Source organism: Gorilla gorilla, chromosome 8, assembly GCF_029281585.2.
Source record: "Gorilla gorilla gorilla isolate KB3781 chromosome 8, NHGRI_mGorGor1-v2.1_pri, whole genome shotgun sequence".
NCBI lineage: Eukaryota > Metazoa > Chordata > Mammalia > Primates > Hominidae > Gorilla > Gorilla gorilla.
Genome location: NC_073232.2, coordinates 124,566,118 through 124,592,129, shown reverse-complemented (window position 1 = coordinate 124,592,129; position 26,012 = coordinate 124,566,118). Strand labels below are relative to the sequence as shown.

General features: G+C 43.1%; 1 protein-coding gene across 1 annotated transcript; it reads right to left on the bottom strand.

Annotated features, from left to right (window-relative positions):
- Positions 1-3,142: 3,142 nt before the first annotated feature.
- On the bottom strand, positions 3,143-24,705 carry TECTB (tectorin beta). The gene is made up of 11 exons (XM_004050105.5): positions 24,609-24,705; positions 24,295-24,457; positions 23,372-23,562; positions 21,884-22,026; positions 21,706-21,778; positions 14,240-14,343; positions 14,021-14,104; positions 9,863-10,025; positions 8,531-8,603; positions 6,049-6,081; positions 3,143-4,918 (listed from the first exon to the last, which is right to left on the bottom strand). The coding sequence occupies exons 2-11, from the start codon at positions 24,368-24,370 to the stop codon at positions 4,869-4,871; spliced, it is 990 nt and encodes a 329-aa protein (XP_004050153.1). The 5' UTR covers positions 24,371-24,457; positions 24,609-24,705; the 3' UTR covers positions 3,143-4,868.
- Between the last annotated feature and the right edge of the window lie 1,307 nt (positions 24,706-26,012).

Genomic DNA, 26,012 nt, shown 5'->3' with positions numbered 1-26,012 from the left:
GGTGAGTATTTTCTTTCAAGATGTTTGTGGAGTCACATGAAAGTCTTTGGGGACCCTTCTTCAAGATGCAGTCAATATCCCATTTAAGAGGTGTGGTTCTGGGGCATCGATCCAGTCTCCCACTAGGGGGAGCCATCTAGCTGGTCCCCTCTTCCACCTCCAGGTGTTTGCTGCCAGCCTGTGCCTCCAGCAAATGCAGATTTGGAGGAGCTGAAGATGGTGAACTCATTTCCTGGTGTGCCAGGGCTGGCTTGTGGCTCTCAGCCCTGTGCAACTGCCCTAGCTGCCAGATATTTACAGCCCATTAACTTGAGAATTTGCAGTGAACCCAGTTTCATTCTGCAGGAGGGGAAAGTGGAGAGGATGAAGCCTGTCTTTCTTGTGCAAGATGCCTGCTCTCTAACCTTTGGTGCTGATTTTCCTTATCAGCTAATCAGCTTGCAAGGAGATAGGAGCTCATATCTGACAGCATCTTGAGAATGTGTTCAGGAAAAAAAGCTCTAAGGCATGAGCAGCCCCTGAAATCCAGCAGGGCCGAGGCTATTTCAAGCAGTCAGGCCCTCTGCAGTTATTGGAAAGCCTGGTTCTGAGCCCTGAGTTACTGTGAGTGGAGCAGCTCCCAAATGCATAATGCCCTCTTCCCGATGTATTGCCTAATTTCCTATTCACCGAGCAAAAACTCCTGCAGTCAAGGCTTGAATGTTAAGTAGAATTTCTCAGTCATTTATGAAGAGTTTAATTTAAAAAAAGTTCCAGTAGACAAAGACAAACCCATCCATTCCTGCTATGATGGTTTTCCCTTCTACATAATGAATAGGATTCCATGTTGTTTTATTGAGTGGATCTTTTAATAGATTTACTGAACCACTAATGCATTTATAGTACTTCTTTCTTCATCTCTTGCAACTCCTCACATCCAGATATCTTTCATGTGGTTGCTCCTGAATCTGGCAGAGCAATTTGAATGAAATATTGTGTTTGAGACCTTTTCCTGTTGAACTTCCCATGACAGAAGGAGCAAAAAACAATGAGACCAGAAATAGTTTCTTTCTTGCTGGGTCTCTGAGCTGCCTTTGCTGAGATACTTTTGAGACCTGTATGGGAAATAAACTACTTTTTGGCTTATTGAAGGCTTTTAATACCAAATTATATAAAAGATTTGGTGGAATTCTTGCCTTTCTTTAGGAAGAGGGACACAAAAGCACTTTCACTTCCCAAATAATCCAGTCTTCACTGGGATCCTAAGCATTTCCATTACGAGTATTTTGCTTCTGCCCAGAGAGGGAAGACTGAATTCTACATCCATCACACACTCTGTTTTCTATATGAAAATTCTGTTTTCATTGTGGTAGGCTTCGCTCCTCCCCAGAGGCCTTAAGCATTGGGGACTGAAGGCTTTAGACTGACACTTAAAAGGAGAGAAGGCAGAAGGCATTTATGTGAAGAGGAGAGGAAGGCTTTCTCCTGCTACTTTAGCATGGAGACAGTAAGCCAAATTTATCTTCTCATTCCCCATAACTCCTTTTCTTGAGATAATGGCTCTGGATCCCAAACACCTTGCTCAACCATGAAAGGAAACAAGGCCACCTCTGCTATGAGTCCTCCTAGAGAGCTAGGATAGTCCCCATCCATCCATCCATCCATCTATACATCCATCCATCCACCCATCTATCCATCCATCCATCCACCCATTCATCCATCCATCCATCCACCCACCCGTCCACCTATTCATGTGAACATTTCTTTAATCCAAGGAGCATTTATTAAGCACTTACTCTGTGCCATTCTGGGGTACACAAGAGAATATGAACTTTCCCTTGATCTTTAGCTTGCAGTCTAGTTAGGGAGAAGAAAGCATAATTTCATTGCATAAAGCAATATTAAGGACTAATAGAGCTATATACAAAAGCATAGCAGTAACTAAGCAGTCCATCACTGTGACATTAAAAGAACATTAGAAAATAATACACAGATGAAGGAATGGGGCCAGGTAGGGCAATTGCCTATTATCCTGTCTTTGTATTGTGTGTGTGTGTCTGTTTTTCTTCCAGCCCTAGCCCATGTGCTTATGTAAGTTATGTTCATGTAATATAGATTTAGTTCTGCCTTTCTTATTGAACATCATAAGCATTTGGCATCTAGACACGCATACACACAAAAACACACGTGTGCATACGCAGACATCCACGTGTGCACACATGCACATATATATATATGCACACCCTCATATATATACACACACACGTGCATACATACACACACATATGCACATGGAGAAAGAGAGAGTGAGACTGTCTTTATGGATCACAACTAAGAATTTTGATAAGAACACTTTTCTAAATCTATATTCAGTATTTGTTTTATGTCAGCTAAGGATACCTGGGGGAGAATTAGTTTTCTTCTTTTTCTTAATGTTTCTAATTGTGTTTAGAACTACTGAGAATTTACAAGAGATTGTTTTGAGAGTACCTTGTCTTATTTTCTCAAAGAAGAAGTTATGAGACAAGAAGGGTAATCAAACATCATGAGGTTGTTAGTTAATGTCAAGTCAAAACACATCCAGTCACTGGTGAGAGACATTCGGGCTCTATAGGCAGGGATGACCCAAAAGACCTTTTCCCCAAAATGTTAATCATACAGATTGGCTTTACCTCCTTGCATCAGAAACCCAATACTGGGAGTTTTTTAAATGTAAAGGTAGGATAGAATAATTAGAAGTCTGTGGCAAGCCGGGTGCAGTGGCTCATGCCTGTAATCCCAGCACTTTGGGAGGCTGAGGCAGGTAGATCACGAGATCAGGAGATTGAGACCATCCTGGCTAACATGGTGAAACCCCATCTCTACTAAAAATACAAAAAATTAGCTGGGTGTGGTGGCGGGCACCTGTAGTCCCAGCTACTTGGGAGGCTGAGACAGGAGAATGGTGTGAACCTGGGAGGCAGAGCTTGCAGTGAGCTGAGATCACGCCACTGCACTCCAGCCTGGGTGGTGACAGAGCGAGACTCCATCTCAAAAAAAAAAAAAAAAAAAAAGTCTGTGGCATATATGCGAGTCTATGAAGCTCTAGTTGTAGAAACCCCTGGGAGAATTGGGGAATTAGCTGTCAACATGATATATTAACACTGTAAACTGTAGTCATAGGTTATTTATTTTAAGGCATTTTATTTATTCCATAGCACCAGGTAGAGATACAAGATCATAAAACACAATGATGAAATACAGCAAAACTAATACAACATTGGTTTATTCTGACAGCAAAGGATTTGAACATGGCTATGAGTATGCTATTTAAGAGTTTTCTACTAGAACCAATAAAATATGTCTTCTGTTTTTCCTAACTATAAAAACTCTGAATTTACAGAAAGAAGAGATCCTAAACTCGTTGGAACTCCAGCTTAGAGACCAAGTCTAGACCAAATTGAGTCATTTTACTTTAGCCTATTACTAAACAAACATACACTTCATGTATCCGGAGATTTCATAACTAGTTTAATCTCTGAGTTCACTAACACAAGTTGTAAAAGAATCATCAAACTGCAAATTGCAAAACTTCTCAAATACCTTAAATACAGAGAGACAAACCCATGTGTTGTTTTCAAATTATAAGCCTACTAATTAAGTCTTTACATAACTAAGGACTTAGAACTCTGCCTTTTCCTATCACAATCCAGCCAATTCTCTACCAGAATTGGTTCATTCAGTTTGTATTTTGTTGACAATGTAAATCATTTATATGGGCATATTCTGGATCACTGGGGTGGCCAGTTACCGAGATGTGCTACTGCATGCTTTCATTGGCTGCATTTGCATTTGTGTTTCTGATTTTGCGTTAGCTTCATTCTAATGATTGTAAGTGAATGAGACAAAAACAGATGTAAGCTTCGATGTTTAAGTTAAAGCTAAATGAGATCAGACCATTTCTTATAAATGAAAACTTCTTAGTAGAGCAAATAGACAAAAAATAGCATTGAGTGTCACAAGGCATTTATCTGTAGGATTGGGTCACCAAACTCACAGCACTTGTGTCATTGGAGTCACTTTATAGTCATGTTTCCAGCAGCAGTTTCACTGGGGCAATGCCATGTTATTAGGTTAAATTAATGTGAGTTGTATTCTTCTTGTGATTATTCTTTTTGTAAATATTCCTATTTAATTTGTAATTTTCTTTTGACTTTAGAAGTATGCATCTGCTATAAAAACAAGGAGTTTCTACCTATATCATGTTTATATATTTAACAAATGGTATAATAAAAACAAATTAGGTCAGTACTAGGGGCTTTCAAGAATCCATTTCCTTTATATCATTAGGTTTGAGCAAAACTATTGTATTCCACTCTGAATCCCACATCATCTCCCATGTCCTCAGTTGAAAGATTGGAACTCCCTGTGTGGGGGCTCAGCTCTGGTCCTTAAGTAGAATGACACTGCCTCAATGACAAAGCCCCTTTTTCGCAAAGTCAGCTATTAATGTGCGTTCTGCATTTAGTGTTGACTTTGTAGTTGCACCCTACATTCTCTTCAAAATGCTCAGCAGTACTTGGTTGGGTCTGCTAACCTTTTAAAGTTAAAATAGCTTTCAAAGGAATTTACTGCAGCCCTGACTTGAGTATGGAGAAAGGAAGCTCCTCCCCCAGCTGTAGAAGGACTGTGAGATCTAAGGGCCACGGGAAGTAGCCTAAGTTTTTCTTAGAAAGAAAAAGGCATCACCAAATTCACAGAAATTATTGGAGTGCATATTTGGCAAAGTGCTATTCTCTGCCCCCCAACAATGTGGTCTTCTGTTTGTTCTTTTTGGCAGCACAATAAACGTGTTTGTCACTCGCTGAGGACTATTGTGGGTGGAGGAGCGGCAGCTGCCTGGCTAACTCCTATAACACGGCACAAATCCCCAACATCATGATGAGGTGGTGGAGAACATCTGTGGACCAGAAGGGGAGGGAGATGGCACTCAGAGACAGTTCTACAAGGGTAAAGCCAACTCAACAAAAGAGTTAACTCAGGGGTCTTCATAAAATTCCACACATCTTAGACAAAGTCGATTTTGTTCATCCCTTGGGGATTCTGTAGCTCACATTTATCAGTACAAAGAACCTGACAGATAAACCTAGGTTGTGGACCTCTGACAAATAGAAATCAGTGATGGTGCATGGTACTCTAGGGCTTTCACTGTAGAACTTAAAAACGATGAGAATCTAGGATTGGAATTTTAAAAGTTGATTTACATGATTTTCCTGTAATGATGAGAGCAAAATCTGTCTGTGAGATTATTAATAAGTGAACTGTCTTACCCCATCTCCTCATGTAGTTGCTTCCTTCTTATCATTCAGGTGAGATCTTGGGTCTTAGCTGAAATGTTTCTTCCTCTCTAAGGGGCTTCCCTGGCTGCTCTCTAAATCACGTCCCCCATTGAACCCCAAATACTCTACACATATTGTCAAGGGAAGGGGCCTTGTCTGTCTTGTTCATGGCAGTAGCCACAAGACCAGTTCCCAGTACAGTCATCATAATCATGGCTGACCCTGACTGGGTGTTTGCTGTTTGCTGGGCATGGTTCAGTGCCCTTAGCTGTAATTAAATATCTATACCACAGCCATGTAGATAGGGGCAATTATTAGCCCAATTTCACAGAGGAAACTGGGGTATGGAGGAGGGGTGAGGTCATTGCCCAGGGTCACTCAGTTAATGAAAGACAGAGCCATAACAAGAATTCAAATATTTGTTGAATGAACAGATCACTGAAAATCTTGTTCTGTAAATGTTGGAATCCAAGGGAAGCCATCTGGGGATGGCTTTACTAGGACTTGGGGAAGTGAGGTCCAGTTCTGCTTCATCCAATTTACCTTCGGTTCCTCCCTCTCTTCAGAGTTCAGGGGCTGGTCAGAGGGAGAACTCTTGATCTCGCCCCCTCTGCGCCACTCAGGTGTGCTTTGAAGTATAATTTTCAATCCTTAAAGTTTTACTGGGGCTAAAGTTAAGCTTCTCTTAAAACACTCTCTGCCTTTTAACAGCATAGCCCCACAAAATCCCAGAAGTGTCTCTTTTCCTTACCTGAGAAGCTATAGAGACTGGAAAATCCCCTGCCTGTAGTGAGTAAAGAGAGAATGCAGAAGTTTAAGAAAAGATCATGGAAAGGAGAAGTCTCAGAGTGATGTTTCTACAACACAAAACCTGGCTGGGGGCTGCGGCTCACACTTGTAATCCCAGCACTTTGGGAGGCCGAGGTGGGCGGGTCACTTGAGGTTGGGAGCTCGAAACCAGCTTGGGCAACATGATGAAACCCTGTCTCTACCAAAAATACAAAAACGAACCGGATGTGGTGGCATGTGCCTGTAATCCCAGCTACTCAGGAGGCTGAGTCAGGAGAATTGCTTGAAGCTGAGATCACACCGTTGCACTCCAACCTGGGCGACACGGTCTCAAAAAAATAAATATAAATAAATAAATAAAACACAAAACCTGACCACAATCCTCCCCTGATTAAACCATCAGGTGCTCCATTGCCTTTCAGACAGTTTATACTGGGGGTTTACAAAGTTTCATCTCACAACGCTTTCTCTCCAAAGCAGGGGTTGGTAAGCTTTCTGAAAAGAAAATAGTAAATAGTAAATTTTGTCAGCTTTTCAGGCTGTCCCATCTCTGCTACCACGAATCCACCTGTAGTTGCAGTGCACAGCTGTAGACAATATCTACATGAACGAGTGTTGCTGTGTTCTAATAAAACTTTCTTTAAAGGCACTGAAATTTGAATTTCATATAATTTTTTTTTTTTTTTTTTGAGACAGAGTTTCACTCTTGTTGCCCGGGCTAGAGTGTAATAGCGTGATCTCTGCTCACTGCAACCTCTGCCTCCCAGGTTCAAGGGATTCTCTGGCCTCAGCCTCCCAAGTACTGGGATTACAAGTGTACACCACCACTCCCGGATAATTTTTGTATTCTAGTAGGGACAGGGTCAGGCTGGTCTCGAACTCCTGACCTCAGGTGATCTGCCCGCCTTGGCCTCCCAAAGTGCTGGGATTAGAGGCATGAGCCACCATGCCTGGCCCTGAATTTCATGTAATTTTTACGTGTCACGAAATATTGTTGTTTTGATTCTTTTTTTGAACCACATAAAAACGTGAAAACTGTTCTTAATTCGCAGGCCACAAAACCAGGTGGCACCTGGGCCTTGGCCCTTGGCCATAGCTTGGTGACTGTCCTCTAAGATAGAGCCGCTACGGCTTCCTGCCTTCCCACAGGTTTTGCGCACCCTTCATGTCACACTATCCTTCAGGTCTCACTTGGAGATTGTCAGCAGAGCTCTTCCGCAAGCCCTGTACTAGGTTGAATCCCTTTGCTCCATTCAGGATGAATATCCCTTATCCAAAATGCTTGGGACCAGAAGTGTTTCAGATTTCAGATTTTTTTTTTGGATTTTGGAATCTTTGCATTATGCTAGTTGAGCATCCCTAACTGGAAAACCTGGAATCTGAAATCTAAAATGCTACAATGAGCATTTCCTGTGAGCGTGACCTTTGAGCATCATGTGGGTGCTCAAAAAGTTTCAGATTTGGGAGCATTCGGATTTTGGATTTTCACATTAGTGATGATCAACTGTGCAACCATGGCACCAGCCCACTGTCACCCCCCTTAACAGTAATTTCTCTTTCCCTTAGTGTCTAACATCTCTCTCCTTGCTAGACAGTAAATCCCTTGAGGACAGGGCCTGCTTGGGTCACATTTATTTCTGAAATCCTAGTGCCCTGCCAGGCCAGACAGTGCTGGATACTCAGTAAAGGTTTTTTGACTTGCACATGACATTCTCGTGACATCTCATTTTTCCTTCCTTCCTTCCTTCTTTCTTTCTTTCTTTTCTTTTCTTTTTTTTCTTTCTCTTTCTTTCTGTCTGTCTGTCTGTCTCTCTCTTTCTCTTTCTTCTTTTTCTTTCTTTCTTTTTTTTTTTTTTGAGATGGAGTTTCACTCTTGTTGCCCAGGCTGGAGTACAATGGCGCGATCTCAGCTCACTGCAACCTCTGCCTCCCAGATTCAAGCAATTCTCCTGCCTCAGCCTCCCAAGTAGTTGGGATTACAGGCGTGCCCCACCAAGCCCGGGTAATTTTGTATTTTTAGTAGAGATGGGGTTTCACCATGTTGGTCAGGCTGGTCTCAAACTCCTGACCTCAAGTGATCTGCCCACCTCGGCCTCCCAAAGTGCTGGGATTACAGGCGTGAGCCACTGAACCCGGCCCCATGACATCTCATTTTCTATTATTATTGTTCACTGCATGCTCTGTTTGGAAGCTCAGCACTTCCTGATTCCTTGGGGGTATTTGAATTTAGGGTGCAGTTAGAACTTTCAGAGTAGATAACAAACCTCAACTCCTTCGTTTGGCTTGAGCTGTTCCCCACCCCTGGCTAGAAGACTCCAGGAGCAGGTGAAGGTTGTGCCCACAGGCACGACTGGTTTGGCAATTCAGTAAAAATGCTCAAACCGGCTGTGCCTGTGGACACAGCCCAGCGTGAACTCAACCATTTGGAAAACAGAGACGCTTACTCCGCAGGGAGAGCTCCACGACCAGGACTCCCCCGGTCTGGTCTCGCAGGAGGCGCTTCCGTTTATCGCAGGTCTGAAGACCCAGAGAGGCAGAGAGGAGAGAAGCGGGGAAGGTGGGATGATGCGTGAGCAAAGGGGAGAAAAGAGAAAGAAAAGATATTTTAAAAAGGTCACAAATGGGGTGGAGTCACAATTCCCCAGTTGACAGAGATGAGTTACCTTTTTAAAAAATAACCCAGAAGACACACTGTTCATCCCTCCTCCAACTTGAATACAAAGAGAAAGCTTTACTTTGTTAACTCTTCAAGCCAGAGGGAATCCTTCTGGAAGAGGTCACTGAGTGTGGAAGGGATTGATCCCGTTTCCTATGATAAGGCTTCTACTTACCACTCTCACCACAATAATTAGAGAAGTGGACACTTGCAATTGTATTCTGGTTCATTTTCTTTTCTTTCTTTTTAAAAATATGGCATTGATACTTATCCTTTGATCAACTGTACAGTGTCTCTCCCTTCCTCTCCCTGGCTCTGCACTCTCTGGTTTCTTTCCCTTTTGCTGTTTGTGCTCATAAAGAACCATTTTCTGGCCAAATGAAACAATAGCAATAGAGATTATGACCTTATTTTTGTTGGTTACTATAGGCTATGTGGATAGCAGCCTCTTTGGAACCACCGAGGTCTCCAGTTGAAAGAGACCAGAAAGGAGAACAGTTTGAGATTTGGCATGTCTAAGTGTCTAAGTGGTGGTTCTCAGGCTTGAGTGAGCACCGGAATGACTGCTGGCTTGTTAAAGCACAGCCTGCCAGGCCTTCCTCTCACGTGGTCAAATCAGCCATGATCCAGTGTCGGGAATTTCTGCAGCATCTCTCTGAAGTCACAGAGGTGAACCCTCGGGCTGTTCGGTCAAGACTAAAAACACCCACCTTTTGAGTTATGTCCACGGCCTGTCCCTGCCACCTAGACCTTGAATTTCCCTTGCCCTTTTCACTTCTTCAAAGTATTTCCAAGTCTGTTATCACTTTCATTTACCTACACTGCCCTCTGATGAGGGAAGGGCCATCATTACTTAACACACTTTGCTTAAGGATGAGAAAGCAGGTCCCAGCAGGTTAGGCGACACATGCCAGACCATGTGGGTTGTTGGAGGCAGGGCAGATAGGGCCCCGAGCATCTGCCCTCACGAGCATCTGCCCTTATACTCAGTGCCATTTCCTCCAGATGTCCTCAGCACACAGCTGCCCTGGCCTGGTTATGATTTCCCCACTCAAACTCCAGCTCCTCCAATACTGGCACCCTTTAGGTAACATTGTCCTTCTGGAGAGAGGCAGCTCACCACTGGGCAGGAGAGTTTCTCACTGTCACAGATGAATGTCTCACAGTGTAACCACACCTTGGAGAGTTTGGGGATGTTCTGGAACCGGAAAGCATTGAATTGGAAGGTTGCCCTGTGATCTCTCCCATTCTCATGCACGAGGACGGTTTCATCCGTGGGGCAGCTGAGGCAGATGGGGAAAGAAGAGTGAACTGTCACCTCCTTGAACTCCAGCAAGAGCTGCTGAGCGATTTACACACAAGTCTCCCGAGGTGGTTATGTGGCCTCTAACCTTCCCAGGCATTTTGATTAGCAGCACCTCACTTGATCCTCACAACTGTGAGGTCAAGTTGATGAGCTAGGAGATGGGTATTACTGTCCTCATTCTATAGACAAGGTACAATGGGAAGGGACTTATAAGAGCCACACTTTTAGTAAGTTACACCTGTGTCCCAAAGAAAGAAAATCCCTAGGAGATAAGGCCCTCCGAGGACTGGAATATGTCTAGCCCTTGAGGGACATACAAAGTAAGGACAATGGCACCAGGAGCAGCATTGCCCCTGCTGCCACAGCTGCCTAAGCTCAAGTCACACCCAACACATTTCTGTGTGTGAACTGTGAGGTTTTGCATTGAAAATTTGTATTTATGGTATATTATTTAAATTATGTATACATAGTTACTTTTGTAAAAATGTGATCACATTTTTAATATAAGCACAGAAATAATGACTGAAGGATACCGCCTAAATGTTAACACAGGCTGATACAAAGGGATAAAATTATGGGCATTTTTGGTTTTCTTCTTTGAATTTTTATGTATTTTTCCAAATTCTCTATAATGAGAATACAATATTTGTATAATATTCCAACATCTCAAAGGTAATAATTCAGTTAAAAAAATGACACAGATGGGCATTTATTTAAGCTAGTGGTTCTCACTTGGTCCACTTTGTGCCCCAGGGGACATTTGGCACTGTGATTGTCCAGACTGGGGGAAGTGCTGCTGGCATCTAGTGAGTGGGCGGACACCAGGGCTGCTGCTGAACATCCTACAGTGCACAGCATAGCCCCCACAGTGGAGAATGGTCCTACCCCAAATGTCAAGGTGCCAACATTGAGAAACCCTAGTTTCAGCAAACATACTTTTTCATTTAACAAAGACTGATGACCTAAGTGCCATTCCTTTAACTAGGTGTTGGAAACAGACACAGCCATTCTTGAGACTGTACAGAGAAGCCCACACTATTGTGGGGGTTTGTTATCTGCAGGTAACAAGGGGTACCAGGGTCTGTCGCTCTGCAGGAAAAGGTCTATGTATCGAAAGCGTCAGACTACCGAATAGCACCACAGCAGGCCCCAAATTAATGCAACTCTGAAGCATCTTTCTTCTTGTATTGTAAACTCGGCACACACACCAGAGTGTGGTCCAGTTACCCCAGGAAACCTTCATGATGTTCTCTACCCCACCCCTATTCCCTCAGAAACAGACAACGGGGTGTCAAGCTAAAGGCAGGCAGTAAGGAAGTCAAGTGTGAGAATGAGGGAGTGAAGTGAGGGAATGTTGTACCTTTGTATCTGGACCAGGGGTCAGAGCCGGGTCTGTGTGTGGTGGGCTCTGAACAGTGATGAAACTGTGGCATTTTCCAAGTTGTGAAACAAGACTTCTGTAGGATCATTTTGTCAATAAACCCGAGATCCTTGTATGAACTCAAGACGGGAGTTCTTAAAATAGCTCTTTGCAGCCACAGTGCCCCAGGCATGGTCAGCCAGTGGAAAATAATGTAAGCAGAGCTTTGTCAGGGGGTGGGGAGGAGGCAAAAAATAGGCAGATCTAGATGCCTTGGCACTGCTGCTTCTTGGCATCAGCTGCAGCACCCACACTTCAGTGGCAGCTGCCTCTAGATGGTGGAAGCCCACAGGAGGCTTTTATGCCCTCTCTGCATGAGCCTCCTTTCCCATGTCAGATTGCTCTTTGAGATAAGTATGCTGCTTTTGGGGCATCCATGTGTACAGGGAAATTCCTTATGATATATCTCCTGCCATCTCTCCAGGAACTTTTGTAAACTGGGTTTTTTTTTCCAAAGGGGCCCAGTGTGAGCAAAAATCATCTGGAGATTGTGGGAGTGGACTTTTCCATTCTCCCCTTTGGCACTGAACTTTGTGCATGTATCTCCAACTTCGAGGTGCCATGTCAACTAGGAAGAATGTAGAAATGGGTTGGGATGTCTTACATCTGGCTGTGTTGAAATGCAGATTCCGTGGGTATCCCCAGAGTCCTTCTGATCTGGTAGGTTTACAGTGCACCTGCATATGTAATAGGCACCCTACACAGTTTGTGTGTACACTAGAGCTTGAGGACAATTGTGCAGATCACCCAAAGCCACAGGCATCCCTTTTTCAGCCATGTTGCACATCTGCCAGATGGGAACAACGGCACTAGAACTCCCTGCAGAGAGATGATTCCAGGGGTAGCAGAAGCCTTTGCCTAGTGTGACCATTGCCTGAGAGAGGTTCCCAGTGCCTGATAGCAATTTCTGGTCCCTGCAGGTCAATACGTTATTTCAGAATTCCTGGAGTCATTTGATTGCACCATTGCTAACAGAGGCTAAATGAATTGAATCATTCAATGGCAGATGTGAGGTAAACACCCACATTAAGCTGCCATCTCTACAGGAGGCTTTGCTGGGCTGCACAGGTGTGCCTCGGCCAGCCTGTCCTGTCCAGGCCACTCAGGAGGTAACACTGACTGAGTCTGAATCCCAGGCCTTCTCCTTACTACCTCCATATCTTGGGCACATTTCTGGACCTGTGCCTCAGTTTTCTCCTCTACAAAATAATGATTATTATACTGTCTACTTTAGAGAGGGTTTAATGACATTTAGATAAATTAATATTTGTAAAACACCTATCTAGAACAATGTTTGGTATATTGTAAGCGCTGTATAAGTGTTTGCTAAATAAAAATAGAGGTCCAGAATAGCTCCACTTTTGTTATCCAATTATCTTTATCCTTGACATTAATTTTTCCTTGGCCTGATGGGTTCTGAGAATAACACAGGCACATTGGTCTGTTACGTGCTTTGTTTAGAGAATGATCTCTTCTTTGTTTACTGCTAATTATGTGTATGATGTCCACATCTCTTGTCTAGCCCTGTCTCTCCTCTAATTTCCAATGGTACAATTCTAAGTACTTCTGGACAATCATCATTTGAAGCTTAACATGTCTGTTAGTGAACTCAGCGAGAATCCATATTTCCTTATCCAAAAACCTCCTTCTCCAACAGCCAAATCCAGACACTCTTCCTCAGCTTTGTAGTCCACAGATTTAAGAACACAAAGCCATCTTTTTCCATTACTCCCCAGATTTCTTGCGCTGTCCTTTCCTCCACCTCCTATCTGATTAGTTCCTACATTTTCTCATTCCTGTAGAAGCATCTCCCTACTTTTTATTACCTTGTTCCATTCACCTGGCTACAATAGCAGTTCATGTCTTATCACCCTTGCACAATAGCTGCCAGGGCCTCTAATCTGATCTTTCTCCCTTCCATGCACGTTTCTAAACCATCCTGTGTATGACTTCCAGCATTGCCTTTCTAGGGCGCACTTCTAGTACTACTTTAGTGCTTTACTCCAAATTGTAAAAGCTCCCGGTTATCTACTTAATTAGTAATAAAAACAATGATCTTATTTAAAATGGTTGGACTATCTAGCAGGTACCATCTGCTAAGCTTTTGATATGGATTATTTAATTTAGTCATCATCACTGTGGTTCTGTTGTCAGACTAATTGGATTTGAATTCAGCCTGCACACTTCCTCTTGCACACATACACACATGCACACACACGCATGCGCACACACACATTTAATATGAGACCTTACCCTCTCTTGTGCCTCAGTATCGTCATCTGTAAAATGGGGATGATAGTAAAACTACCTTTCTTGTTGTACGGCTTAAAGGAGTTAATATAAGGTAAAGCTCTCAGAACAGTATCTGGCCCCTAGAATGCACTATGTCCTGTTTCTTAGTATTTGTTCTTTGCCTGGAACCACAGATGGTGTCACTGCTGTAACTCCAGCAGGCTTCACCTCTTCCTCCCAAGCTTTCCCAAGCCAGAGCAAAGTAGCCCGATAAATGCCTGGTTCCACTGCTCAGCCCTGTCTCTAGATAGTGTACCTACCCCTTGTTGATCAGCTGCCACTGCAAGGGATACATGAAGTCAGCCGAGGGGGTGGCCCAACAGCTGTTCAAGACCACTTTAAACCTGGAAATAAAACAAAATGTCATCACTTTGAAACAGAGAATCTTATGCCTACAAACATCTGATGATTAAAAAGTATGTCAGCTAGTCTTTTTTTTCTTTGATTTTAGCATATAAACTTGGAGGAAATGTACTTACCTAATGCTTAACCCTTTGGCTTCCACTCCTGCAAACAGATCTGAACCGATTTCGGATGCCTCCAGGACAAAGGGAGCTTCTTTCTTGATGGAGAACTTGGCATTCTTTGGAAGGAAATTGACACTGGGCATTATGAACTCTCAGATTGAGCAGCTAGGTCTACCAGGAGCAGATGAATTGGGATGGGGTGGGGATGAGAATCAACCCAAAGACATAAGCAGGTGAGACTATAGAGCGATCCTCCAAGACCAGAGAAATTCTAAGTCTTAAGACACTATGCCATATTAGAAGGGATGAGGACATCATATAATCACGTATTCTAGATTTGCTCATTATAGTGAGACACACACTGTATGTCTCATTTACGCCAATGAGATTTCACTAATGGAAAACAAGTGAAATTCAGGGATATTAAGGCACTGTGTTATACTGAATCGTCCAAGGACAAAGGGACTGAGCACATACAACACCCGCCTCTGCCCTCACTCGTTGCTACTTTTTGCCTGAGCAGATTTCAGCGTGGGTTGGGAAGTGTAGGATCAGATTCCCAGATTCCCAGTACAATCATCAACACAATAACAACCACTACCACAATGTATTGATCAACTACTATGTGTTGGGCACTGACGATGGACTCTGTCAGGATTTTGTTAGCGAACAAAGCAAAGATATCTGCCTTCAATGATCTGGCATATTCTAGCAGGGGAGACACACAGTAAGTAAGTAAATGATATAGTATGTAACTATAGACCATAGGACATTATCTAGAAAAGCTATAAAACATGCAGAGCGGGATAAGGAAGATCAGGAGTGTGAGGAAGGGCAGGTTGCAGTTTTAAATACAGTGGTTGGGGAGGCCTCACTGAGGATGTGACATTTGAGCAAGATTTGGAGGAAGTGAGGAGGGGGGCCATGTAGCTATCCAGGGAAGAATGCTTGAGTCAGGACAAAGACCCTGGGGCAGGACTGTGGCTGGCAGCACAGCGAGGAGGCCAGTGTGGCTGGAGCAAGTAAGTGAGGCAGGAGGGTGGAGAGTGGGGAGCGGGGCGGGGGTGAGGTTAGATAAGTTGTGGGGGCTGATCAAGAAGACTGGGGCTGGCTGGGCGCTGTGGCTCACACTTGTAGTCTCAGCACTTTGGGAGGCCAAGGCAGGCAGATCGCTTGAGGCCACAAGTTCGAGACTAGCCTGGCCAACATGACGAAACCCTGTCCCTATTAAAAATACAAAAATTAGCTGGGTGTGGTGGCAGGCATCTGTAGTCCCTGTAATCCCAGCTACTCTGGAGGCTGAGGCAGGAAGATCTCTTGAACCTGGGAGGTGGAGGTTGCCATGAGCCAAGATCACACTATTGCACTCCAGCCTGGGTGACAGAGTGAGACTCTGTCAAAAACAAAAAACAAAAAACCTCAAAAACTAAACACTGGGTCTTACTCTCTGAGTGCAGTGGGGCAGCAAGGAGTCAACACCACGATGTGAGCACAGGAACAGCAGGTTCTGATCACTGGCCTGGCATGTGTGATATTTCCCTGCCATTCTCATCAGGACATGCTGGGTGAGCTGTTAGGAATAACAGCAGTGTTTCTGTTTGACTTACTCAAAGGAGGCTGATTTCTCCATTCTCTGAGTCTTGAGTTCATTCAACCCTAGTAACAATCTTGAACTGCTCTGTGGATTAGCTTTCTTTCTTTCTTTGTTTCTTTTTTTTTTTTGAGATGGAGTCTCGCTCTGTCACCCAGGCTGGAGTGCAGTGGCGCGATCTCGGCTCACTGTGAACTCCGCCTCCCGGGTTCACGCCATTCTTCTGCCCCAGCCTCCTGAGTAGCTGGGACTACAGGTGCCTGCCACCACGCCCGGCTAATTTTTTGTATTTTTAGTAGAGACAGGGTTTCACCGTGTTAGCCAGGATGGTCTCGATCTCCTGACCTCGTGATCTGCCCACCTCGGCCTCCCAAATTGCTGGGATTACAGGCGTGAGCCACTGCACCCAGCCTGTGGATTAGATTTCAGAGACAAAAGCATTACCATGGAAGGGCAAGGATCCTGGGCTAACCGGAGCTTCCACCGCTAACTTGGGACACACTATACGCAAGTCAGCCTTTCAGGCCTCAGCTTCTTCCTATGCAAAATGGACATAACCTTTGTGACTTTATGTAATAGGAGAATAAAGCTTAGACCAGGTTACTGTTTGAAAGATTGAGTTTCATAGACCTGGAGATTTGCAGAACTGCAATAGGTAAACAGTGGCAGGAGGAACGGATTTCAGCAAGGATGTCTAGTTAAAATGGACTTTATAGTATTCCATGGTGTATATGTACCACATTTTCTTTATCCAGTCTGTCACTGATGGGCATTTGGGTTGATTCCATGGCTTCGCTATTGTGAATAGTGTTGCAATGAACATATGCATGCATGTATCTTTGTAATAGAATGATTTATATTCCTTTGGGTTGCAAATATCTTTGTAATAGAATGATTTATATTCCTTTGGGTTGCATGTATCTTTGTAATAGAATGATACACATTCTTTTGGGTATATACCCAGTAATGGGATTGCTGGGTCAAATGGTCTTTCTGGTCATTTGCAAAGATGGATGGAGTTGGAAGCCATTATCCTCAGCACACTAACAGAGGAACAGTGCATGGTCTCACTTATAAGTGGGAGCTGAACAATGAGAACACATGGACACAGGGAGGGGAACAACACACACTGGGGCCTGTTGGTGGATGGGGTGGGGGAGGGAGAGCATTTGGAAAAACAGCTAATGCATGCTGGGCTCAATACCTGGGTGATGGGTTGCTAGGTGTAGCAAACCACCATGACATGTGTTTACCAATGTAACAAACTTGCACATCCTGCACATGTACCCTGGAACTTAAAATAAAAATAACAAATAAAGTGGACTTTACCCCTCACATGTCAAACACACAGGGACTTTGTTGAGAGGACTCAGAATCTCTTTTGTTTCCTAGTGCCTCTGACATTATTTTACTGATGGCAAGTGCAGCAAGGGCTCCCTGATTCAGTCACCTAGAAGTCAGTTGCTTCCTCCCATTTGTCAGCCCCTGCACCATTTAAATGGCTGCAATAATTGGATAATAATGTTCTTAATCATAAGGGATCTACTGGCTTAATATGCAGGTTGAAGTGGCAGATTTACAGTGGTTTTTAATGTTCCTTGTTATGTTCTGAGATTTGTCATATTTTGAGAGGCCATTTTCAAATGTAGGAACTTACCTGGGGACCCTGATGTAGTCCCCAAACCTGTCAGAGGTATTGCTCCCAACTCTTTCTGCCAGGGACCAGCCAGCAGAATGTTAGAATATTGGAATAATACCTCTCCTCATGGAAGAACCTGCCTGATTCTGTTACAAAGTGAAGAACAGAGCTGACACCGTTAATTCAGTTTCTGAAATAGAACACTAATGATTGAGTTCTCTATATTCCCACCCAACAGCTCAGGGAAGGCTTGGAATAATTTTTCCCCTACTTTCTCTATAATGTGAAAATTAGAAACCTATTCCAGATCCAGTAACCTTCCTTTATCCACAGGAGATATGTTTCAAGACCCCCAGTGGATGCCTGAAACTGCAGATAGTACCAAACCCTATATATATTACTTTTATTTTGATCTGATAACATGGATGGCTACTGAGTGACTGACAGATAGGTAGTGTCTACAGTGTGGATATTCTGGACAAGGGGATGATTTATATCCCAGGAAGTACAGAGTGAGCGGTGCAAGATTCCATCATGCTGCTCAGAACAGGTGTGCAATTTAAAACTTAAGAATTGTTTATTTCTAGAATTTTCCATTTAATATTTTTGGACCATAGTTTACCAAGGGTAACTGAAACCATGGAAAGCAAAACTGTGGGTAAGAGGGGACTACTTTACTGAACGGTTGAGTCACAACTAGCCGGTGTCACAAGTTAAGGATGAGTACACCTGGCTTAACAATAGTTCATGTGGAAACATCTCGGAGTTGCTCCATGTGAAATAGTGGTGAAAAAAACTGCCCTAAAGTTATTTTCCTAGGACACATTCCTAGAGTCTTCCAGAACCTAGAAGGTCACCTCTGACCCGTGATGGCCTGCACAGGTCTGATAAAGTCTAGAATATAACACTTCAACTTTGGGCTTCATTTTTTAATAGGGATACTGAGCAACTGGATCATATTCAGAGAAGAGTGACTAGGATGGTGAATGAACCACCAACAGAGACAAGATGTTTAGCTTGGAGAAGGTGGACATATTTGAAGGACTGTCAGCCAGATAATTATATGATATTATTTCAGAAGACAGAACTGGGACACATGCGCGAGAGTTCAGGGTGTCAGATATCAGAGCTGATCTAAAATGGGAAGGCCCAAATATCATTGTCTTTGGAAGAGGCGGGGAGGCCACCCCACAGCAATATTGCAGAAGGGTTTTGGGCTTTGGGTGGAAAGTCAAGTTTCACCACCTCGGAGGCTTGTTTTGACTCTTGGAGTCTATGATTTTGGCCTCTATTGCTTGCATTTTTTCCGTCTTAAGCTTTTTCATTTCTCTCTGTCTAAAAGGGATGATCAGTACTGTTTTGATTGAATAAAAGTCAGTATAATCCAACACTGACATCGATGTTCAGCCTTATAAAGTTAACAATGCTAGAAGCCCTCAGAGTTTCCACTTTAAATAGAGTCAAAGTCTACAATGATGAGAATGGCTACTTTCTTGGGTACTTAACTTGTATCAGGCACTGTGCTAAGTGCTTCCTAAAGATTATTTCATTTAATTCTATAACAAACCTATGGGGTAAGTGCTATTATTATCCCTGTTAACAAATGCAGAGATAGAAGCCCAGAGAGGTTAACTAACTTGCCCAAAGTCACACAACTAGTAAATGATGGAACAAGGCTTCAAACTAGTGGTCTGTTGAGAAGGCCCATTTTCTTAACCACAGCACTAGGGTATTTCCGTAAGCCAACTACCTTCCTTTATTTTGTATTGAGGGTCAAAATAACTTTTCACTAGGAATACCAGGAGTGAGTGGGAGGGGGATGGAGAGAAGAGAAAAGAAAAAGGAAGCCTGCTGAGTAGAACTGGTGCTTTTAGAGCCCAGCATTTGAAGCTCTCAGGATCCTAAGCAATTAGCAGTGCATTGATTCCATTGTGTTATCTAGGGCAGAGCTCTCTTTCTGGTAATTTGATGGAAATATATGCAGGGAGCAGTTGTTGCTTCAGAAACACATAAGAATCCTCTGAAAGCGGAAGAAGGGAGGAGAAAAAAATACCAACCACATGGGTCAGGCATAGGGAACTGAGCCCACGGCGGGAATATTAATCAGTACGAAAGTGTCAGGATGGCAGAGTCCCTTCTTTGCTGAGGCCCATTTGTCCTGGAAAGGTCTTGGTGGGCCTCAGGGGATGCTTGACCCTTAATTCTATACTTGTTGAAGGGGGTGTCCCGTTATCTGTCTGTCCAGCCCAGAGGATGGCCTGGCGGATGCTGAGGACATGTCTCTTATTATTTTTTTTTTTAAGAAAATAAGCTCATTCCAGTTCTAAGACTTGATGTTTTGTTTATGCCTGAAGCTCAGCTCTACACAGCTGATGGTGGGCAATGATTTTTGACAATCCTGGTGTCTCCGTGTTGCCAACTATTGTAAAACCTTCATGGGATCATATCTATAATTTTATCTGGTTAAAATAACAATTATTCACTTCCAGACAGGGATTCAATAGCAAAGGCAGCCTGTCATCAGGGAGTCCCCTGAGACTGTTGTCAGTGCGCAGAAGCCAATTTTCCTCTCCGGGCGGCTTTCATCAGTGACTGTAGTGGTTTCACCACCTTATCATCACCCTGGTGACCCATGCTGTATTTAGCCCCCGATTATAGGTCAAGGGCTATGTGGATTCCTTTTCTCGGTACTTAACGACTAGTGGTGTGTGGCTAGGGGCAGATCTAGATTTTGTGGGATCTTGAAACTTTTACAATGTGGAGAGCCCTCTTTAATGAAAAGAATCACATTTTTCAATACAGAATTAGACACAAGGCCTTGAAAGGGCCTCGAAATGAGTTTCATTCCCTTCGCAGTAAGTAAAGTGACCATATCTAGGAGATCTGTGTTCCAGACTGGCCACCGCTCTGAACTACCTGTGGGCTCTCAGGCTAATCCTTCCTCCCTCTGGGCTTCTCGTCCTCATCTGTACAACAGACTAGGTTATTCTAGGATCCCTTACAGCTCTCGCCTTCTGAGTTCAGCAGGGCTGATAGCTTCCAGGCAGCAGGTTAAGCAAGTTTAAAGAGTTCAAAGTTAATGGAGTTACAGGTAGTACGATGCTTCTCCCTTGAGAAGTGAATGGGTTGGACATGATGCCTTTCCAACAGGTCCTCTGGCTCTAATGTTCTATGCAAAGGTTTGTATTTCTGCCCACATCTTCCTTTAGCCTGCTGGGACAGTCTCTGTGTGCATGTGTCCTCAATGCAAGCTGCAGGTTTGAAGAAACAAAGCACCCCTTCTAAAGAGGAGAGCAGCTGGGCAAATGGCCATTGCATATTTAGTTTCTCTGGAGCACTTTATTTTGAGAGAGACCAAAGTGTGCCTTTAACTTCTATGTCAACATGGGCAGCCTGCCCAAATTAAGCAAGGAGGAAATGCTACTTGAAAGGCTTTAGAGACCAAAGAATTAGGCAGTGGAGGCCGACCCCAATCCTTCTCTTTAGCCCTGTCCCAGTCAGGAACCTCAATACCTTGTGCCAAATATTTTAAGAGCTAGATCTTAAATATAAATCTCTGGAGGGGGTTGTAGTGAAAACTAATATTGACTAAGAGTCAGACATTGGCTGTCTTATTGTCTGTTGACCTTGCCTCAGTTTTCTCATCTGTAAAATGGGAAGGATGGTCTTATATCTTTGTGGAAGATTGGTTTTTTTTGTTTTTGTTTTTGTTTTTTGAGATGGAGTTTCACTCTTGTTTCTCAGGCTGGAGTGCAGTGGTGTGATCTTGGCTCACTGCAACCTCCGCCTCCCGGATTCAAGCAATTCTTATGCTGCAGCCTCCCAAGTAGCTGGGACTACAGGCACGTGCCACCACACCTGGCTAATTTTTGTATTTTTTTTAGTGGAGACAAGATTTCACCATGTTAGCTAGGCTGGTCTCAAACTCCTGACCTCAGATGATCCGCCTGCCTCAGTCTCCCAAAGTGCTGGGATTACAGGTGTGAGCTACCACGCCTGGCCGGAAGGTTGGTCTTATAGCTTATATCTTATACCTTTCAGCTCTTCTATCCAGTCTGTGAATCTGACTTTCTGTGACACTTAGTTTTTAAAGAGGTTTAAAGCTAAACCAAAGTTCATGTTTCAACTTGAATTTAAGAATGGGGTTCTGCACAGAGCTTGGGGAAGACTGAATCCCGAGGAAGCATCCCACCATCTCCTAGAAAGGAAAGGCCACAGGGAAGTAATGGGAACCTGGAGACCACTTACAGTGTAGAAGTTGAGAGACAGTTGGCTCTCAAATGTGCCCATGCTCCCGTTCTTCACGTGAACAGTGGCCACTCTGAAAAGGGGAGAGAATTTTGCATAAGGACTGAAACACGCTGATTGATAGGACCTGCAGCACACACATGAGGCAGCCAGCCCTCCACTCCGCACAGCAACTTACCTCTGGTCAAAGGCAGCCTGGTTCACCAAGTAGGTGGAGTGGTAGGTGCAGGAGAAGGAGTAGTTGACAGGCTGGTTTTTTACAATCACTGTGGTGTCATTGGAAACGATGTGACTGTAGAAGTGATAGATAGGTGGCTTGTACTGGACAAAGAAAGGAGACAGTCAGGATGAATCTGTTTCCCCACGATGGGAATGAGGGTTCTGGGAAAAGTGCAAGAAGATGGCTCAAAAACAAGTCCAGTGGGGAGACACGAATGTCTGCTACTGACGGTGGCATCCACTCTTCTTGTCTGCAGGTGAGCTGATAATTTTGTAAAGGGTTCCTTAGTTTATTCAACTAAGAGTGTTTAAAAATGATCTAGGTTGATGTCGTATGCTTAAAAATCTCCATGTACCCATTGGGCTTCTGACCAAAAAGAGCTGGCTCAAGAATCTCTGTTTCCCAAAGTCAACTCTTCATCCATTTCTCCTGTCCAAGTATTCTAAATGAATGCTTCACCCATCTCCAATTTCTAGAGTGTTCCTGTCTGGTTCTTTGCTCTTTCCTTCTTCTGACTGTAAGCACGATTTCTGAGACTCTTTCCCCTGACTTGTTGGGCTCTAAAATCACAGAATATTAGAGCTGGAGGGGATCTTGAACATCAACTTGAAAAGTGACTGACCTGAGACCACACAGCTGATTTCTAGTTCACCAGGATATACTCAAAGACATGATGTCTTGTTAATCATGCTCACGACTCTTCCCATTAAATCACTGAATCCTTGTGAGGCCTTTAGAAAGAGGAGCTGGCCCTGGAAGCTCTTTGCTTTCATGCTCTGAGATGGATAGATGCACAGCCTTCTGGCAGGTAGGACAGTAGGAATGCTAGACCTTGGTGGGGAGGTTGGGAGACCTAGCCTCCCTTCATGATTCCATCCCTACAGGCTCTGTGGCCCTGAATGAGTGACTTTATTGGGAAGTCTCAGACTTCTCGTCTGTCATATGATACTTGGTAAGAGGGCGTCTGTTTCCTAATAATTACCTTATGATATCCCATCCTGGGCACTTCACAAGACCGAGTTAGAAGTTGTATTATACATTGGTCACTCCCTAAACTGCTTTTCCAAATGCTCTTTGTCACCACTTTGAAGTCTCAGGCAGAGAATGGCTCATCCATCCACCCATCCAATCCAGGAAGGATGGCGGCTTGTGAGCACAGGCTCAGAACTTGAAGGTGGGAAATGTACTTTGTTCTACTAGAAGGTAGCTTCACTGGCTTTGGCAACAAATTAGGAGGATAAGAGTCAAGCCAAAAGAGTTATCTAAACTAGGCAGAAGAGAAGATTTTAAATAACACCAACATTCCAGGATATTTGGGAATCAGGACTGACCTTTAAAAGGAAATGGGTAAATTCTGAATCCTTTCAAGGACAGATGGCAGACATCTCATTCTTGGGTCCAGTTGCCTTACCTTAAACAACTCTGCACTGTGTGGCCTGTTCTTACCTCAGACTGGGTTCCACAATAGGACTTGTTTTTAGGTGATAAATCTGGGATCACAAATTGGTAGTAACCTCCTTCGTGGACCCCGTTGTAACACAGCCCTCCGAGGGCCAGCTGATGAACTTCCCATCCATAGGGACACTCGGGGATTTTGGTGATGATGGTTTTGGGATAACAAAACACAAGAATGACATCTGGAAAGAGCACACATATAGTTTAAAATCAGTTAGGGTAATCATGCTAACCTACGTAACGAACAGTGGATTCCAGCTGCACCTGAGCATGCAAAAGCAGTTGGTTAAATACACCTTCCCTGCTATTCTTCACCAGCTGTGACAAAAGTTTTCCCCAAACTTCAGTCATTGAAGAGTCACTCTTACAGTTTTTGCTGCATTTATTTAATGACTACACCACATTTAACATGGAATTAAAATTAGTCCATTTGGAACTTTAAGGAATGTATCTGTGAAACCACAGGTAGGATGTATTAGACATACATAAATATATATTAAAATCTCCATAACAATGAGCACATAATTTAAACATTTTAAATGTCAATTTCATGCATAATATTGTGAAATACTGATTTAGGGCACAAGATAGAAATTCAGTAGTTGAATGGAAAAAAAAGTGGAGATGTTTTATATATATATAATGGGATGTGGGGAGAGAGTGTGTAAGTAAGAGAGTGAAATAGAGCAAGCATTCTCTAATTAAAAAAAAAGTCCAAGTTTATCTGATACATCTTTGCTCCATTTGGGAAAAGTCTGATTGGTATTGGGCGGTGGGGGGGGTGCTTAAGTACTTTCCTGCTTGGCTACATCATTGCATTTTTATAACAAGTTAAGCACAGAAGTGCTGAGCATTGTAAAAGGAAACTTCAGGAAACTTTTCGTCCCAGGAAAATGGACTTGGCGAGGACATACCTGCTTTATTTGGAGTGCACGATTTTGCAGAGGCTTCTGCAAAGATGGCCAACAAGACAAAGGCCTTCGTCACCATTGCTTCTCAGAACCTGGTCTCTGCCAGGTATCCAAACCAAGCTGGCCAAATGTTTACGGTCCTTCCAGGGCCTGAGCCTCGATCATTCTAAGTCAGAAACATGAATGAAAAGTTAAAATCAAGGGAAGAACAAAGCCCCACATACAGTCTTGGGGAAATTTTCAAGGGAGATCAACGATGTTGTGTCGTTTCTAATTGTTTCCTGTTAGCGCTGAGAGGCAAAAAGTGGGGCTCATACCGTTAGAAGCGTCAATGACACATGGAGTTGTTCATGTTCCCGACTGTTTCATCCTCTCCGGACTGTAGAGGCTGCCTGCTGGATGCTCCCCAAATCTGCTGCCCCAGTCCTAGTTTGACTTTATATAGCCCGAGGATGTAAAAGAAACCAGCTCCAGATAAGTCACAATGAGCATGCATTATCCACTGTGTGGGGAATAAAAAGGGGGGCTAGCACAATAATCCGATGGGAAGCTCAGTTACTTGAGTCTAATTTCTTTTGCTTTACAGAGTTGGAAAAACTTTTTTTTAACTGCTTCACCCAAGATTGGGAGGAAAAGTTGATTTTTTTCCCCGTTTGTACAGAAAATAACTCTGAATGGAGGCAAACTATTTCTGTACAATTCCAGGTGGCAGTTTTAATTCTTTTGTCTTGCTTTCTTTGCTTTATTTCCTGCTTTCTTATTTTTGTATGTAGGTAAACTAAACTTTGATAAGAAAACTCAGGTTTAACATTGTTGCACCTGATAACTATAAATATATGTGTGTGTGTGTGAACGTAAACATTTTAAAGGATTTTCCCTCTAATTAAAAATAAATAAATAAACTCTAGTGTCTTGAACTTAATCCTGAAGAACAACTTTTAATTGTATACCCTTGAGATTTCTAAAGCTTTATTAGTCTCCCAGAGCAATGACATTGGAAGAAGAAACTTAGAAAGTCTCTCTTATAATTTAATTCTTAGTCACCCGACAAGATCCCACTGAAAACAACAGATAACATGCTACTCCCATGAAGGTTCCAGATATATTATTGATAATGCATATCACTTAATGTTTCAAAACATTGGGAAGTGTCTTATAAGCAACATGCATAAGTAATACAGTACAGTTTCCTTGTTTCCTCAAAACCTATTGTTAAATTGATGGGATGTTTTATAATGATGGTATCAAAGAATGAAGGAAATAGCCATGTGGCAAGCCATTAAAAAGTTCTGTAACTCAGTTTCCTTCTGTGTAAAATGGTGGCTGTGGTTCTGGGCTGAACTTACAGAGTAGGAGAACAATGATGTAAAGGCTCTTGTAAACTGTAAGTAGTACATAAATAAGTAGATTACATGAAAAGACAACTGACAGTTTCCGGTAGCATGTATGTGTCCCATGAGTTGCTTTTCCTTTCTTTACATGCAACACAAAGTGACTCATTGTAGATTTATGATTCATGTTACAGGAGGCATATCTGTATTGTATGACACGTATGCAAAATATTTTATGGATGATGAACAAATGAGCTGAGAGGGAGAAGAGAAAGAATATATTAAAAAAATTTTTAAACAGTAGGATCAAGTTTATTGTGGCCTGGAAACATTGCCATATTTCTTTTTTATTGTTATTATACTTCAAGTTGTGGGATACATGTGCAGAAC

What these genes read in the sequence shown, in the direction of transcription:
- TECTB (XM_004050105.5), bottom strand. Translation starts at nt 24,370, where the DNA reads ATGGTGACGAAGGCCTTTGTCTTGTTGGCCATCTTTGCAGAAGCCTCT. An exon ending in TGTCTCTCAACTTCTACACT is followed by an intron (nt 14,344 to 21,705) that starts GTAAGTGGTCTC and finishes TTCCTTCCAAAG; the next exon opens with AATGCCAAGTTCTCCATCAA. An exon ending in GCCAAAGGGTTAAGCATTAG is followed by an intron (nt 14,105 to 14,239) that starts GTAAGTACATTT and finishes TTTTATTTCCAG; the next exon opens with GTTTAAAGTGGTCTTGAACA.